General features: G+C 32.4%; 1 protein-coding gene across 1 annotated transcript; it reads left to right on the top strand.

The window, feature by feature from the left end:
• The first annotated feature begins 207 nt into the window (after positions 1–207).
• Positions 208–20,026, top strand: LOC140444414 (putative inorganic phosphate cotransporter). The gene is made up of 9 exons (XM_072536169.1): positions 208–371; positions 3,882–4,021; positions 4,137–4,449; positions 4,577–4,809; positions 12,253–12,402; positions 15,643–15,775; positions 16,665–16,909; positions 18,827–18,956; positions 19,823–20,026. The coding sequence occupies exons 1-9, from the start codon at positions 290–292 to the stop codon at positions 19,852–19,854; spliced, it is 1,458 nt and encodes a 485-aa protein (XP_072392270.1). The 5' UTR covers positions 208–289; the 3' UTR covers positions 19,855–20,026.
• The last annotated feature ends 188 nt before the right edge of the window (positions 20,027–20,214 follow it).

Raw genomic sequence — 20,214 nt, forward strand, 5'->3', positions numbered from 1 at the left:
ATTTGTTCGCTATTGACCTTAGCGAATTAAGTTAAGTTAGTTTTCTTTGTATAGGTCCAATTTCTATGCTGCACAGTCATGCCTTTTCATTTTGGATATTGCCTTTATTAAAATACTAAAGTGTTCAATATGACGTTGCTTTGTAAATATTTAAAAACGAGATTTTTTATATAAGTACACGAAACAGCTTACCATTGTTAAAAAAAGATAAATACACAATGCAAACTTCTTTTCAAGAGTATTGGGATTACTTCCTAGCAGGTTCTAAAACTGTGCACACGATTAGGCCATGGCAGATAAAACCAATAAAGAATATACGAAAGCACAGCTCGTAAAACTTTTGAAGTCTAATGAAGCAACTTGCAATAATGGTAAGTATCTATTATATATCTAGTCATGATAAGCATCACTAAGGGAATGCTTTTTTGCTATATTTTTAGGTAGAGGCTAAATTTTGATTAGATTTTTGTAAAAAATATTTAACGAAAAACCAGACATTTCTTACATACTAGTATATTTAACACTTAATATTATTTACGAGCTCGTATAAAATTGCTATACCTACATATTTCATATAAGAGTTTATACAGGGTAGGGAAAAAGTATGGAAACATGGTAATTTCTTTGAAATCAATGAATATATATTTATGAAATTATAGGATTATGAATGAGATGACATTCTGCATTTTCTAGAGAAGATTTCAAATTTATGTGACAGCGTTGTGACATTTATGTCAGCGTTTAGTGTATCGCCGTCATCTTGATTTTTTGAAATAGTAACCTAGATCGAGTAGTAGATCATAGAAAAGTTTATTTTTTCCTCTTTTTAGCAACACAAAAAAGTATCAAATTTTATTAATTTTATTAATCCAAAATAATTACTATTTTAATGAAAGTAAGCCATTTTATTCATGATTTTAGAATTTTATAAATATATATTCATTTGTTTTAGAGAAATTACCGTGTTTCCATACTTTTTTGCTAACGTGTATAAAATTGTATTGACAATTTTTCAATAGCTATTATTACGAGCTATTATTTTTATCAGGTTTCTCGCTCATCTACTTTGTTTTTCAATTATGTTATTTCTACACATATTCAACATCTATCTTTTTCATAGTATTCCTTTAAGCTTTTCTCCTCTTCGAAGATCGATCACGGAAAGAGTAATATCTATCCATCTGGAATAATTGAATTTTCTTCTTAGAGAGTGAAAGCTGTATAACTTAAATATGTAATAATAGTACTTCTTCTTCTTCTTCATGTGCCTTGTCCGTTCCGAACATTGGCAATCAACATGGCTATTCTGACTTTGTTTACGGCAGATCTGAATAGTTTAGCAGATGACAATCCGAACCATTGCCGCAAGTGTTGGAGCCACGAGTGTCTTCTCCTCCCTGGACCTCTTTTGCTGTCTATTTTCCCTTGAATGATCAGTTATAGTACTCTATATTTATTATGTCTCATACCGTGACCCAAGTATTCCAACTTTCTTTTCTTTATACTTATTCCTACCTCTCTCTCTTTACCTATCCGGCGTAGTACCTCTTCGTTGGTCACGTGCTCAGTCCAGGATATACGTAATATACGTCGGTAAGCCCACATTTCGGAGGCCTCTACTTTTTTCATCAATGTTGCGGTCATTGTCCACGCCTCCATTCCATATAACAAAACCGGGAATACATAATATTTCAGAAGTCGAATTTTGAGAGATAGGGTGAGGCTTTTAGAGGTGAAAATTTGCTTCATGCTAGTGAACGATGCTCTTGCCTTTTCTACTCTTATACGTATTTCCTTCGCTTGATCCCAATTTGAGTTAACTGTTGTTCCCAAGTAGATGTACGAATCCACGTGTTCAATTCTTTCATTGTCTAATATCAGTTGCTGTGGTGGTTGTTGGGTTTTGCTTACTAACATCCATTTGGTTTTTGTGATATTTAGTCTGAGTCCGTATTGTGCACTTGTTTTTTGTATCTTACTCATTAGGCAACTCAGTTCCTCCATGCTACTTGCTAGAATCACAGTATCATCAGCATACCTTATGTTATTAATTACTTCTCCATTTATCTTTATGCCTTCTGTGCTTTCCTCAAGCGCTGTCTTAAATACTTCTTCTGAGTATATATTAAAGACAATTGGAGACAAGATACAGCCCTGTCGTTCCCCTTTCTTGATCTCAATTTTATTGGTCAATGTAGATCCTACTTTCACTTTAGCTGTTTGGCCCCAGTAAAGACTCGCTGGCTATTGTTCGAATGTCTCTGTAGTCGACTCCGATCTTATGGAGAACTTCAATTATCTTTTCGTGCTTTACGTTATCGAATGCTTTTGCGTAGTCTATAAAGCATATGTACACGTCTTTGTTCATATCTCTGCAGCGCTGGATGAGTACCTGTAGACTAAAAAGTGCTTCTCTTGTCCCAAGAGAATTCCGAAATCCAAACTGCGAATCTCCAATGTTATCCTCGCATTTTTTGCTTATTTTGTTATAAATAACCTTGGTGTATGCCTTCGAAATGTGGTTAATTAGACTTATCATCCGATGTTGATCACAAGACTTTGCTTTTGGTTTTTTCGGTATAACAACAAAAGTTGACTCTAGTCAGTCTTCAGGAAACTCCTTGCTGTTATAAATATTGTTAAAGAGTCTGACTAGTGAGTCTAGAAATTGACTGTTTGTTTCGCACAGCATTTTCAATACTTCCTTGTATACGTTATCGTTGCCTGGTCTTTTGTTATTTTTAAGACCCTTTATAGCATTCTCCACTTCTGATTTTAGAATAGAAGGGTCAGTATCATCATTGCTCAGTGTATACCCACTAGTACGGTCATCATTAAACAGTTGTTCCACATAAGTTTCCCAGATTCTAACTATTTTGTCGGGGTCTAGTTGTAGATTTCCATTATCATCGCATAGCCCTTTCGATAAAATATTGTAGCTTTTCTTTGTTGTGAGTTCCTTTATCTTCTTATGCATATTGTGATAGTCGTATACCTTTTCGCACTGTTCGATTTCTTCGCATCTCTCCGAGAACCATTTCTCTTTAGTTTTTCTTATCTCAGCTCTAATTCGTCTATGGGTTTCGCGGTATTTGGCAGTATCTTTAGTTTTATATATCCGTCTCTCTTCCATCATGTCAAGGATTTCTGCAGTCATCCAGTCTTTCTTTTTTCTCATATCAGGTAGTAAAAACTTAGTGCTTGAAGTCCTAATCTCTTCTTTAACTTCACTCCACTTTTCCAGCGGTTCATTGTTATTTTTAAGGATTTTTGATATTTCGGTATTTAAATTCTCCTGCATCTGTTGTTTAATATTATTGTTGGAAAGCTTCCTAATATCTAGCGTTTCGGGCCTGTTCTTTACATTTGGCTTTTTTAACTTTACTTCAAACTTACATACCACCGGATTGTGGTCTGATGCTACGTCCGCACCCGGGTAAGTTTTTACGGCTTTGGATGGAGTTTCTAAACCTGATTGGTGCAGCGATATAATCTAATATATAATATATATAATAATAGTACTATGATTATTTATTATCTGTTAAAATCTGCTAGTTCTTCAATCTGTTGTATGTTATAATTTTTTCCATTAGTAACGATTGTTACAGCCTTTGTAACATATATCGACAAAACATTTTTTCTTCTTAATACTGCTCTGTACATATTTCTTTCTCAACAAACATACATTTTCGTTAAATGTAAAATTTTTTTACCTCATAAATCTATCAAAATTGAGATGTACCGAAACAAGCAATTTCAGCCGACCCTTGGACACCTGCATGATCTTTTATCGTTTTTAACAACGATATATTTAATAAAACAAGAAAAAAGTTTCAGAACAACTTAAATTTATTACTAAAGCTAATGTTTTCCAATTTTAGGACCAACTATTGGAAAAAGGCACATGCAAATTGTACTAGCATTTTTAATAGTTTTCCTTAACTATGCCATCAGAATTAGTATGTCCGTTATCATAGTTGCTATGACAGACCCTACTGCCAATGAAAATAAAGATATTCCGGTAAGTAAAATTACGCAGTAATTAGTATGCGCGCAGGTTCAAATCGAAACTACGGTGCTTTAACAATACAAAAAACAATTTGTATTACGCTTTTATGAATTTATAATTATTTTAGACATACAACTGGAACGATAAAAGCTTAGTAGTATCTTCTTTCATGTGGGGCTACGTGATTCCCCAAGTGGGAGCCGGTTATTTAGCCACTACTTACGGAGCGAAATGGTTTCTTGCAGGATCTTTAATAGCAAGTTCTTCCTTAGGGTTGCTCGTGCCCATAGCTGCTGCTACATTTGGATCCAAAGGACTTATAGGCATTAGAATGTTGCAGGGACTCTCCCAAGGAGTTCTGTTTCCTTCAATTCACGTGTTCCTGAGTAGATGGGTGCCCATTAATGAAAGAAGCAGATTGGGAACTCTACCATATGTAGGTAAGAGTTCATTAGTTATACAACGAGGTAGTGATCACCTAGACATCATTTTTATTATAAATATTTGCTATTTACTTATGTTCAATGAAAGTTTAAGAAATTTTTCAGATGTTATTTCTTGTTTAAGGTGCTCCTGTCGGTACTGTTGGTTCGATGCTGTTGACTGGCTTAATTGCGTCTAGCTGGTATGGTTGGCCGATGGCAGTTTATTTTTTCAGTGGTCTGGGTCTTTCAGTGGGCCTAGTATTTGCTTATTTTGGATGTAGCGAACCTAGTATACATTCCACCATAACTGAAGAAGAAAAAAATTATATAATAAATAATTTATCTGGAACTGAGTCTACCATAGAAAAAGAAGAGGTAAGTGATAATAGATAAGAGAAAAAACATTTTGAAATAGTTTGCTGGTTAAGTGGTTCAGATGTGGTTTGAAAATTCCGTTTCCCACCATCCGCTTACGTCTCAAATGTTAAATATTGATAAAGAAGTCTCAAATACTTTTAAGCTACGAAAAAATATATTGCGACAAATTACAAAGTTGAAAAAGTTGCACCGTTCATAAAAAAGTATTTAAAAGCTGACGTTCTGCCTTACCGTCGCGACGCGTCGTTTTCTGGATTTGTAAAACCTAAATCAGAAAAAATTGATAGCTAAAGCAACAACTAAACCGAAAAAACACTGCCGTACAATGTATGAATGTAGAATCAAATTATATGGTTGGATATAAAATTTTTCATGGTCTAAGAAATTATGAATGGAAAAAAATTTATTTTTTACTTGGTGAAAGGTTGAATATGTATTAAGAAAATTTTATGAAAAGCGTAATGGCAATTAGATGTTGAAAATATGAGATAAACTGTTCAAGAAATAAAGAAGAAGAAAAAGATCATTAATGAAAGACATGAAATACTGGATTAATATTTTGTTAAGGTAGGAAGTAATATCATAGAATAACCGAACACACATAGAAGCGACATAACGGTCCAAAAGCGTGTACCATTTTTGTATACGCAAGCCCGATTCTGGTTGTTTAACTGTCAAAAACACGTGCTTATTCTTTAATTCTGGTTGTTTTCGATAGTCCGTAGGCGTCTACGGTAAATACTCGACACAACAATTGCATTTGACCATATTATATATAATTTATTTATAGTTAAAAGGTTATAGTTATAGTTTATAGTTATAGTTAAATATATAAGTTTATAGTTATAGTTTATAGTTAAAAGTTTAATTTATATTTAAAATGTCTGGATATATTTGTGCGATTCGCGGATGTTCATCTGTGACAGGAAAAGATTTTTTAGATTTCCTAAGAATATTAACAGGTAATTACTATTGCTTTGTAATTATTATTAGTTATTACATAATAGTATTGGTTTGACTTTCGAACAGTAAGCCGACGCCGACGTGTCTGTCCGAGTTATAAAAAATAAACTTTGGTCTGCCAAGGGATAGTTCAAAATGAAAACATTAAATTTGGTGTCAGTGCTACTTCTTTTATTGAAAAACGCAAGTCTCCGAAGGCTCAGGTCAAAAAATCAACATATGGTGGCCTGGTGTCAGCGCGCTCGAAGACAACAATACGAATATAGTATTTTTAGGAAATAAAAATATATAGAGGGTTTTATACACGAGAATATTTGATTTAAGAGCGTAGGCGCAAAATTTCGGGCAAATGTTTTTTAAATATATTCATTTTTTTCGAATCCTGAAAAAACTAATAAGTATTTTTGAAAAATTTAAACGCAGAATGAAAGACCACATTATTACTGAGGGGCCAAAGTCTCCGAAAACTTCTATAATGTTTATTTTAATAAGTTACAGGGGTGACAAAAAAAAGAGAAAATTTAGTGTGATTTTTAATTTCAAATATCTCATTCAAAAAAACTATTTCTTTATTCTAAGGGACTTTCGGCCCTCGGTAATAATGTAATCTTTCATTCTGTGTTTAAATTTTTCAAAAATATTTGTTAGTTTTCTCAGGATTCCAAAAAAATGTAGCGTAGGCGCAAAATTTTGCGCCTACGCTCTTAAACGAAATAAAGAAATTACTAAAATGCTCAAACTAAAAATTGTTGGAAACATAATTAGACCGATAATTGGGAAAATCTTAAAATTACAACAGAACAAGACTTCAAAATTGCAAAAACATGGTTGCAAATAAACAAACTTACATTAAATTATGAAAAAACTAAATAGGTACTCATCTACTTTTTGCTATATACAAAAGTTGTCTGCCAATTTTTAATTCGTTAAATATAAATAAAAAATATCAAATATATGGATCGAAGTACATAAAATATTTAGGAGTTTTAAATGGGAATTACAAATAAAAAATATTAAAACTTTATTTGTTGAATATCTCAATATTTAGTGACATTTTTGTGACTTAGTCAGGAGAAAACTGTAAATTTATTAAGATTAGATATTGACAAAAGTTAAATTACTTACAATATACTTAGAATATACTAATACTCTTATAGTTGTAAGTAATAAAGTATTATTTATAAATACAGAAAAAGTTCTTTGTTTAAAATTTGTTCTGTTAAAAATTTGTAGTGCCAAAGTGTGGATAGTGTGTTATTCAAAATGGATTCACTTTATAAGAATTATAAGATTTGTGAACTGCATTTTGAAGATAATGTTATTGTAAAAGGAAATAGAAGAAAAACATTGGCGCGTGACGCAGTACCTTCAATGATCTTTGTTATTTATATTTAACGAATTAAAAATTGGCAGACAACTTTTGTATATAGCAAAAAGTAGATGAGAACCTATTTAGTTTTTTCATAATTTATTGTAAGTTTGTTCATTTGCAACCATGTTTTTGCAATTTTGAAGTCTTGTTCTGTTGTAATTTTAAGATTTTTAGTAATTTCTTTGTTTCGCTTAAGAGCGTAGGCGCAAAATTTCGGGCCAATGCTTTTTAAATACAATCATTTTTTTCGAATCCTGAGAAAACTAACAAATGAAATCGTAGGCTTCCACGGCCAGAGTTAGAATTATAGTTTATTCGTCTTCCGGGTTTGGACCGTGTCATTTGTGAGTGACCCAAAAGTGGGTTCATCTCGACGTTTCGCTACAATTGTATGTAGCTTCTTCAGGAGAACAAAAAAGAAAAAGAAACAAAAGACAGGAAGATGGGTAGTTAGCAACGGTAACTCAGTTACTCAACGCAACCAGAGGCGAATACTAACTACCAAGATGGGCATTTGGTCACAGTAACTCAACTACTCAACGCAGCCAGAGGTGAAAACCAAATGCCAGGACAGGGATTCACGTCCAACAGCTCAGAACACTAACGCGTCGAGAGGCAGGGAGTGAATCCCTTCACTCCCTGGCTCTCGACGCGTTAGTGTTCTGAGCTGTTGGACGTGAATCCCTGTCCTGGCATTTGGTTTTCACCTCTGGCTGCGTTGAGTAGTTGAGTTACTGTGACCAAATGCCCATCTTGGTAGTTAGTATTCGCCTCTGGTTGCGTTGAGTAACTGAGTTACCGTTGCTAACTACCCATCTTCCTGTCTTTTGTTTCTTTTTCTTTTTTGTTCTCCTGAAGAAGCTACATACAATTGTAGCGAAACGTCGAGATGAACCCACTTTTGGGTCACTCACAAATGACACGGTCCAAACCCGGAAGACGAATAAACTATAAAACTAACAAATATTTTTGAAAAATTTAAACACAAAATGAAAGATTACATTATTACCGAGGGCCGAAAGTCCCTTAGAATAAACAAAAAGTTTTTTTGAATGAGATATTTGAAATTAAAAATCACACTAAATTTTCTCTTTTTTTTTTCACCCCTGTAACTTATTAAAATAAACATTATAGAAGTGTTCAGGGACTTTCGGCCCTCAGTAATAATGTAGTCTTTCATTCTGCGTTTAAATTTTTCAAAAATACTTATTAGTTTTTTCAGGATTCGAAAAAAATGAATGCATTTAAAAAACATTGGCCCGAAATTTTGCGCCTACGCTCTTAAGCATTTATATTGTGTGATATGCCCACTGACTATTAATTTTCTGGTTGTTAGCTGTCATTGGCGGCTTGGCCACGTAACTTCAAAGGACTGTCGCTTCTCTGTGTTGGTTGTTCTCTGGTAATATTAATGGTAATACGAGGTAATACCGAAATGAAAGAAAAATTGATAATGAAAAAGTATGAAAATGTATTATATTTGAGATGAAGAAGAGAGTCGGTGTAGTAGTAGAAGAAAAAAATTGGATGAGTTAGAACGGTTGAATTAATATGAGGTGGGAGCTTTTTAAAAAATGTACTATTAATCTTATTCCGAATGCCATTGTCACTGTCAACAGTCAAATATCACTTCCGACATATGAGATTAGTTAGTATTAACATTTCTCTAGTTCGGATGTAGAAAATTCTTTCGAGTAGGGACTTATGTTCCCTGCAGGGTGCTGACGACAGAAGGTTGGTTCCGAGTGTGTGTGGGCTTGCGTAATTCAGGTGGCTCGTTTGAAGGAAAGGTATTGCAAAATCTATTTGGATTCTAAAGGCAAACACTCGTAAATCGTCCTCCACAGAGTCCTTAAATCATGCTCCGAGCCTGCCTCTTCTCCTGACTCGATCCGGTCTTTGGTTATTAATCTGTTTCGGAGGCTCCATCTTATTCATTCTTTTTAAGTGGCCTAGCTATCACGGTCTGTTTATTTTAATTGACCTATCAAAACTAGATTCACTTTAAAGCCGGTAAAGCTCAAACTCCTAGCGCCTACGCCATAATTAGTTTTCCTACACGTCTTTATTTCTAAGGATTTTTCATTCAAAATAGCCTAAACGTTCTTCACCGCTTTTTGTCGTCGTCCACGTTTCTGACGCGTGATTGACGCGGGCTTGATAATAGTTCTGTATATCAATATTTTAATTTTTGTTGTGACTACGTGTGATGTTAAATGTTTCTTTAATCCATACTATGCTCTATTTGCTAGATATATTTTTCTTCTTCTTAGGGTGCCTGTCCGTTCCGAACGTTGGTGATCATTCTGGCTATGATGATTTTGTTGGTTGATAGACGGAATAGCTGTGTCGAGGTTTTTTTCCATGTTGTCAGGTTAGTAAGCCAGGATATTTTTCTTCGTCCAAGGGCCCTTTTTCCTTCAATTTTACCTTGCAAAATGCATTGTAGTGGCTCATATCTACCTTAATTTCTCATTATATGTCACAAGAAATGCAGCTTACGGCCCTTCACGATGTTAACCAAATACGACGTTGTGTTCATCCTCTGTAGTACTTCTTCATTGATAACTTTGTCCATGGTATCTTCAGGATACTTTTGTATAACCATAGCTCAAAACCCTGAAGTTTTGATAGAGTTTCCGCCTTCAATGTCCACGTTTCTACTGCGTACAGAATCACTGAGTACACGTAACATTTAACAAGCCATATTTTTGTTTCTAGGGTGAAGTAGTGCCTCTTGAATACAGAGCTCATAGTCAAGAATGCACTTTTTGCCTTTCCGATGCGATATTTAATCTCTTAAATGTCGCATCGGATACTGTTCCACGACTCATCGATTATAGTTCTTAAGTAATTGTACTGTGAGACACGTTCATTTCAATTCTCATTTGATTTACATACAGATTTGCTCTAGTTATATTTTCTGGAGTTTATATCCAGTCCATATGTTCTACTTGTTTCCGTTATTTTGTTCATTAAGTTTTGCAGCCCTTCTATGGTATTGGAAAACACTAGTGAACCATCTGCATATCGCAGGATATTGAGCTTGACTCCATTTATTGAGATGCCTTCATCAAGATCTTTCAGAGCCTCTTCGAAAATGTGCTCCGAGTACAGATTAAATATCGGCGGTGAAATTATGCACCCCTGTCTCACCCCCTTAAGATTTTGACCTGATTTGTATATTCTTCATCTATTCGAAGCACCGCTGGTTAATTCCAATACAGGTTAGCTATTATTTTTAGGTCTCTTCCGTCAATCACTGTTCTCTTCAGCACTTCCATCATTTGTTCATGCCTGACTTTATCGAAAGCCTTCTTGTAGTCAATCAGGCATGCAAAAATATCACAGCTGACATCTCTACATTTCTGAGACAATATCTGCATGCTAAATAAAGCTTCCCTCGTACCAACGGGGTCCACAAATCCAAACTGATTGGGCGCAATTTGTTCCTCGCATTTTTGATAAATTCTTTTATGGATGACTTTTAAAAACAGCTTCAGCAGATGGTTCATTAGTTTTATGGTCTTCACAAACTTTTGCTCCTGGTTTTTTGGGCACTAGTACGAACTCCGATTTGAGCCACTCTACTGGTATTTTTTCTGCCTTGTATATTTCGTTAAATATTTCAGTTCTGCAGGAATCTCATTAAGTCCCGGTGCCTTTCCATCCTTCATTTATCTGAGGGCTGCCGTTATTTCTTCTGGCAGGATTTCCGGACCTGAATTTTCTTCAATGGTAGGTTTTTGTATTGTTCTAAAGTCGTGAAAAATTTCTCGAAGTATTCTTCCCATACTTTTTGAAGTTATACTTCTATACGCACGGTCGGCGTTGGAAATTTGCACGGGAGTGAATCTGTGAAACCATTACATATGTAAGATAATGAGTAAGAGAGAGACATAAGATATATTTTCTCTCTCTTCCTCTCTCGAGAATAAAAATGTTCCTTTTGTATATATATTTAATATTATAACTATATTATATTATATATAATATTATATATAATATTATATATATAATATAATATATATTAATATTATTATTTATGTGATATGTTTTGTATTATTTATTAAATGTTCATAATTATTTTAGGCTTTTGTATTTCAAAATAATCACTGTATGACAGACAACTGTCAATTTTGAAATCCGTTAGTATCATGTCTAATTGGCAAATCTTTTAAGTGTTTGGTTCATACGCTGGTGTACGTGAGTTCGAATCCCAATATGAATTTCCTTTTTTATTTTTGAAATATTTAAGAACCTTACGTTAATGTTATTAAATATATGTAATATACGCAAAAATGCTAAATTTTAAAATAAAATGAAAATTTACAACATAATCCGAGTTGTTGGTTTTTTATTTTTATCTTCGTAAAGTAAGTTATGAATATTGCATTTTAATTTGTATTGTATTATTATATTGAATTATGTTGCAGTGTATTGTATTGTAATTTTTATATTAATAACAAAATAACCAAAAAATTTTTTGCATTCAACTTCTTTTATACATATATGAAAATAAAAATATATATTTTCATTAAAATATTGATACAATCCTTCATTTACTATACTTCTATTACAGGTCAAATGTTTATATACAGCAAACGATGCACCATATACCTATATAACTAATTCTTTTTCTCTTTCTGCTCTCTCTTACCCATAGCATTAAATATGTAACGATTGTGCAGATTGACTCTCATATAAATTTGTAACGGCGAACGCGTGTATGGAAGTATAACTTCTACCGGCAGTCCCACTGGACTGCCACACCCGTTTTTTTTTATCTTCTGCGATTATGGCAAGATTGCCTTCATAATCTGTTATTTTTCCGCTGTTGAGTTTTCGGAACTTTTCAGCTATTTATTTTACCTTTCGATGGACATTAAAGTAGACGTGAAGTGGACATCATATCGACTCTGATACTGACTCCGATGCTAGACATATATGTCTGTTAATTTCTGCAGTTTTTAAATTTGCTTAAAATCGATATTACTTAATTAAAGATGCTGGTTTGATCTAAAAATATAAGAACGTGATAAACAAGTTAGTCAGCCGAGTGTATAGGATAAAAAAAGTAATAATAGTACTCACCTTGTTTTTAGACAGCACCTGTACCTTGGATAGAAATACTAACTTCTTTACCATTCTGGGCACTACTTCTCGCACAAATTGGATGGAGCTGGAGCAATTGGACGTTACTGCTAGAAACACCAATTTATATGAACCATGTAATGAAATTTGATTTAAAGTCGGTAAGTATATTGATACTAATCTTATTCATGTTAACCCATCCATATGTATTCCAATATTTTATAAACATGAAGGAAACTCTTATGTTCCTAATCACATAAAAATATTTATCTTTATAAAAGCCTCTACACACCGACAGGTTCTAAGAAGAAAAGGTTCTTCCTTTTCTTCTTAAAAGGAAGAAAAGGAAGGTAGATTTGTATAATACTCATAATTAGACTTCGGCAAATATGCATATTGCATATTTTGCATATTGTGCATATTTTATGCAAATATTTCATATTTTGGCATATTTGTATAAAAGTTTGCATAAAGTGCATAAAAGTTCAGATTTTTATACTGTATTTGAAAATTTTTAAACATACCAATTTATTTCAATTCTTGTATAAAATGTTGTAGTCATTTTAATCAAGAAATGATCTAAGTACGTAATCTCTACAGGTACAAAACATTTACAATTTCAAAGAAGATCAATTTAAGTAGCCCTCAACATTCTTAGAAAGTCTCGGTCACTGAGGCATTCAGTTATTGGATAGTCGCTAAGGGTTCGCTCATTTGCATTTTATGATCTAATCCCCAAATCTATCTACAATTTATTGTATCTTAACAGCAGGTAAACGGCTAATAGTTTTGTTCCTAATTTAGGGATTTTCCAAAATCTCCCAGTTGATTGAATTAGGTACCTAAACATTTCTAATTTGATGCTCAGATTTGTAAATCATTTTTGTTTTGATATTCAAAGCGTAAACACTCGTTGTGCGTAACAAAAAGGAAGATTGTGATTTTATAATGCCTAAAACAACCAGTGCTTCAACTTGGATTAAACCTTATAAAGAGCTGTCTATGGATATGGGAAAAATCTACTGTTCAGTCTGTGGCAAAATTGTAAGTATCTAATATTTTCTATTAAATATCTAATATTTCATACATACAGGGTGTTTCCAAATGACACTTACAACGTTTGACTGTAGATACTTCTCGAAAAATTGAACAAAACGATATAGTTAATGAGGGGTCAAACTTATTTACTTTTCGAGATACAGGGTGTTAAAATTAAAAAAAATTAAATTCTTTTAGTTAATAACAACAATAACTTTAAAACCAATAAACGTATTTACTTGAAATTTAGTACTCGTAGGTTGTTTTTAAATGAAAAATAGCTTCCTTTAGTGAGAAAAAATTGTCCATGGTACAATACAATTTTTCACCTTTACTTTTTTTTATGAAGTCAGCTATTCTAAAACACAATTATTTTTAATGTAATTGAATTAACAAAAACAAAACTTTTGTTGAATTTAAAAATAAGTTATATGATGTACTAATGGTTAGTAACAAAAACTAATTTGTGGATTAATACTGCATTTAAAACACTTAGCGAGTGTTTTTTTTTCCAAACCAGTTATTTGATTAACCAAAAACACCTTGTATATTTTTATATTTTAAAGGTTGGGTTAAAATAAAGGTTTTTATTTTTATTTATAGATAGCATGTGAGAAGAAATTTCAGATAGACCAACATGTGAGAACTGCTTCACACATTGCAAAAAAAGGAAAAATAGGAGGAAAACATCAAACTTCAATGGCTAAATGTTTCCAATCTACTTCAAAAAAATTAGATGAGCAAGAAACTTTTAATGAAGACTTGTGTCGCGCATTAGTGTCTGCAAACATACCGCTTTCAAAATTAGCAAATGTAAATTTTAGTTCGTTTCTAAAAAAATATTGCAAACTTAATGTTCCAAGTGATCGGTCTCTAAGAAGAAATAATGTGAACGGGCTATACTCGTCGGTGTTAATTAATATTAAGGAAGAAATTGCAGATAATTATTTTTACATATCTGTAGACGAAACCACTGATTCCTCAGGAAAGTATATTGCTCATTTATTGATTGGTGTTCTTAAAGAAGATACCTTACCAAAATCTCATCTTATTTCATGCAAGAACTTGAGAAAACAAATGCTTTAACAATTTCGCGTTTTATACAAGAAACATTAGCAACTTTTTTTCTTCCGACAACTATTCCTTCTAATAAATTACTGCTTATTTTATCGGATGCTGCTCCTTATATGGTGAAAGCAGGACAAAATTTAAAAATATTTTTCCCAGATTTAATACATGTTACTTGTGTAGCGCATGGATTAAACAGAGTTGCAGAGGAAATACGAAAAAAGTTTCCTCTTGTAAATACCATGATATCCAGTGTCAAAAAAGTATTTCTTAAATCTCCTATAAGAATTCAACTTTATAAAGAAATGCTACCTAACATTCCTCTTCCACCACAACCTATTTTAACGCGATGGGGAACATGGTTAGAAGCAGCTAATTTTTATGCAGATCATTTTATTAAAATAAAGAACATAATTGATACGTTAACAGATGAAAGTTCCCAATGTCTTTTGGATTCTAAACAAACTTTTCAGAGTAACTTGCTTCAACAAGAACTTTCATTTATAAAATCAAATTTTAGTTTTGTTCAAAAAACAATTACTCAGTTAGAATCACCAAAACTGTCATTGTTCGAAAGTACAGCATTAATAAAAGAATTTGCGTCATGTTGTCGGAACGTTAGAGGTAATATTGGAAAAGATATTTTAAAAAAATTTGAAGCTACTATGGAAAAAAATAAAGGTTACCATATTCTTTCTGAAGTAGTCAGTGTTCTAGCTGGAAATATTTCGGAAACAATACATTTAGAACCAAATGTTTTGGTTAGTTTGAAAAATGCTCCCGTTACATCAGTTGATGTTGAACGAAGTTTTTCCATATATAAATATATGTACTCAGACAGAAGCCACAAGTTTTTGTTAGAAAATTTTGAACACCACATTTATTGTTACCATAATTCTAAATAAGTTTATTCATACTTAAAAATGATGTAGTTACTTAAAATAAATGTAAATCTTAATGAATAGTAGGAAATATTTAGTTATGTACACTTTTTTTTAAATAAAATTGTTACTATTTTACGATTTTTTTATTTATTTGTATGCATATTTTGTAAAATATTTGCATATTTTCGGGTAAACACGTGCATATTTATGCGCATATTTTCTACATTTTTATTTGCATATTTGCCGAAGTCTACTCATAATACACTGAGGGTATCCACTGTAGACATGGTAGCACATGTACAAGGTTTTCCAGCCTCAATGGGAAGTTGAGCCTCATATTTCCTTTCTAGTTTGTTGAGAAACTATTCTTTTTTTAGCTGTTTTATTAATTATACAATTTATCTCTTTCAGAACAGTGTATTGTCATCTCTTTCTTATATTGCTGAGGCTATATCCGCAATATGCTACAGCATAGTGGCTGATTTCCTTATAAAAAGAAAAATATGTGATATTGGCCGAACTAGAAAACTTATGAATGGTATTGGTAAGTTTTAATTTTGTTTACAACAATATAGGTACCACTCTGCTACAACAGTATTTTAAAATTACTTTTAAAATAAACAAAAAATTGTCATCATATTTACTAATTACTCAATGTACTGTTTATGAGTAGATTGTAAATATGCATAAATATTAATAAAAAAAATATACATTACAATTGTCAGACGATCAGGTTATTATAGCAAACGATAAGAAAAATATAAAATACATGAGAAGAAAGTTCAATACAAATCTAGTATCAGATAACAGTACTAATATCTATAATTCTAAGAACAATGTTCAATCTAGAAAAAACAGATGACCTAGATATTAATACCAGAAATATACAAGCTAGAAAAGCTAAAGGATGTCTTAACGGAATTCTCTGGAATAAGAATTTAACAAAAGAGAAAGTTTAATAGGTATGAAACTCCGGTAAAATTATGCTATTAAATAGATGTGAAACGTGGCGATAAACAAAGAAAAATCAAAGAAAGGTAAAAGTCATGGAAATGGAATATATAAGGTAAACGCTGAGGATTTCGAGAAGAGAGGGGATAAGAAATGAAGAAATCAGGGAACGAAAAGGAATAGAAGGTACTATATTGTAGGACATACAACGAAAGCAGCTTGTATGGGACGGGTATGTTCAGCGAATGAAAAACAATAGATTTCCGAAGCAAATACTAGCATGACCACCTACAGAAAGACAGCCCAATAAATGACGAAGGAATGACATAAGATGCTCCAGTGGAGGCGACCTTAGTTTTTAAGACGTACATTAAAATAAAATTGTTAAAATCTTTATTTCATTGGATTGTAATCATAGAAAAAACTCTTTAAGAGTGTTCTCATGTAATAATATAATGTTTACCAATAATCATATATTTTAGGATTAATTTTTCCAAGTATTGCTCTAGTAGTTTTAGCTAACTGTAAATCCACTGATGGTTACATAGCAGTTGCAATGCTGGTTTTTATCGGGTTAACAGGAAGCTCTACAAGAAGTGGTTTCAATATAAATCAGATTGATTTATCTCCAAATTATGCTGGAATTTTGATGGGAATTTGTAATGGAACCAGCGCTGCGGTATCTTCTCTTGGTCCGCTCATTATACAACTATTAGTCAAGGATGAGGTATAGTAACTGGATGTGTTCAATAGTTATATAAATTAAGAAAAAAAATTAAAAAGCTTAATATTGTTCAGAGAGTTCATGCGTTTCGTAGATATTGGATAATAACGGCCATGTCACAATACAGTGTGTCCATTAAGTATGGAATAAATTCTAGATTTTCTAAATGAAAAGCCTTTTTGAAAAAATCTAAAACACGTCGATTTTTAAATTTAATATTCTACATTTTACAATAAAATTTCATTGTACAAGGTGATACACATTATAGTGATGACGTCATCGGCTCTTTTTTATATGTAACAGCCTATATTTTAGAACATTTTTAGATCGATAAAAATGAGCTGATTTCAAAAAAGTATAATACTCGGGTCTAATGGATATAATTTGAAAGATATGCGCTCAGAAAATAAATTATTTATTATCAATTGCAAAAAAGTAGACTACTTCTAGTTTTTGGTAAACTGTAATTATTTTTAGTAAACTCTCTTGGTTCAAAATATTATTTTTTCTGATGAGGCTACATTCAAATTAAATGACGAGGTCAACCGTCAGAATTGTAGATACTGGGCAAAAGAAAACTCCAACTGGATGCGGGAACATCATACACAATACCCTCAAAAATTAAACGTATGGGCTGGCATTGTAAGGAATAAAATCCTTGGACCCAACTATTTCGAAAGTAATTTAAACGGGCCAGCATACCTTCAGTTTTTAAGTGGGTATCTCGTACCTTCTTCTTCTTCTTCTTCTGGTTCCTATCCGTTTCGGATGTTGGAAATCATATTGGCAATCATGACCTTGCTTGCTGCGGCTCGAAACAGCTCCGTTGAGGTTTTCTTAAACCATGTTCTTAAATTCCGCAGCCATGATATTCTCCTTCTACCGGGTCCTCGCTTACCTTTGACTTTACCTTGCAATATAGACTGCAGCAGGGAGTAACGGTGCTGATTTCTCATAACGTGTCCCAGATATTGCAATTTTATGCGTTTGATCGTAAACACAATCTCTGGTTCCTTCTTCATTTTTTCTAGAACTTCCTTGTTCGTGATCCTTGCTGTCCATGATATTCTCAGCATTCTTCTATAAAGCCACATCTCAAATGCTTCAAGTTTTTTAATAGTGGTGTCTGTGAGCGTCCATGCCTCCGCCCCGTACAACAACACAGAGAAAACATAGCATCTCAAATGTCTCATCTCGTACCTACTTTAGTTAATTTATTCCCCAGTACAATTAATCTTTGAGGTTTTGATAAAAGTTCATGGTTTCAACAGAATGGTGCGCCTCTGCATTATGCTTTAGATGTTTGAAGGTACCTAAACGAACATTTTCCGAACAGGTGGATTGGAAGACGTGAACATATTGAATGGCCAGCGAGGTCACCAGACCTCAATTCTTTGGATTATTTTATGTGGGGTAATTTAAAGAATGTTGTTTATAAAACGAAACCTGCAGTTTCGTTTGTAGAGAACGAATTTGTACAACGTTTGAGTTACTGTCAAATACAACAAGGGCTACAATTCAAACATTTAAGATTAAGTCGTGTATTAATTACTGGATTACTTTCAAGTTATTTATTATAATTTATTTATAATTTATTAATATTATAAATCAATAAAAATTAATTTTCTAAGCGCATATCTTTCAAATTATATATATTTATCGATCTAAAAATGTCCTAAGATTAAGGGAGTTACATTAAAAAAAAAGAGCCGATGACGTCATCACTGTAATGTATATCACCTTGTATAATGAAATTTTATTGTAAAATGTAGAAGATTAAATTTAAAAATCGACGAGTTTTAGATTTTTTTAAAAAGACTTTTCATTTACGAAATATCGAATTTATTCCATACTTTATGGACACACTGTATATTTTTAAGCAGCTTTTACTGTGATCTGCTAATAATTTCAATATTTCAGAATGATCCAAAACAATGGCAGCAGATATTCTATATAGCAGCTCTTATAGCTGTACTATTTTTCATATTTAACGTAGTTTTTGGTTCTGGATCTGTGCAGCCTTGGAATAACGGAAGCAAAAAATACAGAGGTAAGATAATATCCTTTGTTGTTTGCAATTTAGTTTCTGCTCTTACTTATTTCTTATGTAGGATAAAACCGCGTCGATGCGATTTTAATTAAATTTAAGGCGAAACGATTTTAATTAAATAAATATTATTTACAATAAATATTTTATTTTATATTATTTTAATTATATTACCGACAGGTTAATTCTTTTTTGGTGGGAATACAACAAGTTGTTGTTTGTTCTAAGTACTAAGGGAAATATATTAAGAATAACAAGTGCCAAAAGAAAAGGCAATTATACAGCGGTGGATTCAAACTTATATCGGTCAAACTGGTAGAACTTTTATCAAACGTAAAGCAGAACATCAAAGGGCTTTCAATAATAGAAAAACAGACCTTCTAGACCATAATCATTCTTTTAATGACAAATTTGAATTCTTCACATTCAAAATAAAGGCCTTAAGCTATCTTTATTGGAATCTAAGGAAATCAACAAAAGAATACAGATATAATTCTGAATGGCCAACTTGAGACAAACAGTTTCCCCTCCTCAACTAACTTATTCAGTTTAATACTATAAAGTGTAAACACATACCAAAAATAGATCACTTGAGAAAGGCACTCTGGCCGAAACCGCTGTAGTGATAATGATTTAAAATAAATTTTGTGGAAGTGTTGAAAACAAAAGTTTTCAGTGTTTTAATGTTAGATAAAATGAATTTTCATCAAGTAACGATGGAATCCATCACTTATTTATCAAATTTATTTTATTTAACAATTGATTACTAAACTGGCTTACGATAATAATCTTTGTTATTTTTTAAATCAGGTACAGATTAAATAAGAAACGTCCATAAATCATTTCTTGTACATTTTTTATATTTTCAGAAAAATATTCAACAAAAGCAGCCGAGGCCTAACCAAAAGATATTCGTATATGATCTGACAAAATAGAAAATCATGATAGCAAAATGGTGTAACAGAAAACAAGTAACCTTTTTATACAAAAAATGAATACAGCGAATATGAATTGTCACCAAATTGTTAGTATGTGCCAAGATACATCTTTCAATAAATAAATATTTTTTCTTTTTTTGTTTTATTGAATTAAAATTCCAACTTCAATAGTAAGTTGAAATATCTTTTTTACATAAATGTGGAAACTTATTGGGGATCGACTACAGCACTGTCTTATACAGGCTGTTGGCGATTCTTAGTTCCGCTCTTTGACTCTATTATATGTAGTTGTTGGATCTTCCAGTTATGCTCAATATGAGCCT

Source organism: Diabrotica undecimpunctata, chromosome 1 (assembly GCF_040954645.1).
Source record: "Diabrotica undecimpunctata isolate CICGRU chromosome 1, icDiaUnde3, whole genome shotgun sequence".
NCBI lineage: Eukaryota > Metazoa > Arthropoda > Insecta > Coleoptera > Chrysomelidae > Diabrotica > Diabrotica undecimpunctata.

Excerpts from the sequence above, each read along its gene's own strand:
- LOC140444414 (XM_072536169.1), top strand. The coding sequence starts at position 290 with ATGGCAGATAAAACCAATAAAGAATATACGAAAGCACAGCTCGTAAAA. Across the intron at positions 372-3,881 it reads TGAAGCAACTTGCAATAATG|GACCAACTATTGGAAAAAGG; the intron begins GTAAGTATCTAT and ends TTCCAATTTTAG. Across the intron at positions 12,403-15,642 it reads TGAAATTTGATTTAAAGTCG|AACAGTGTATTGTCATCTCT; the intron begins GTAAGTATATTG and ends TATCTCTTTCAG.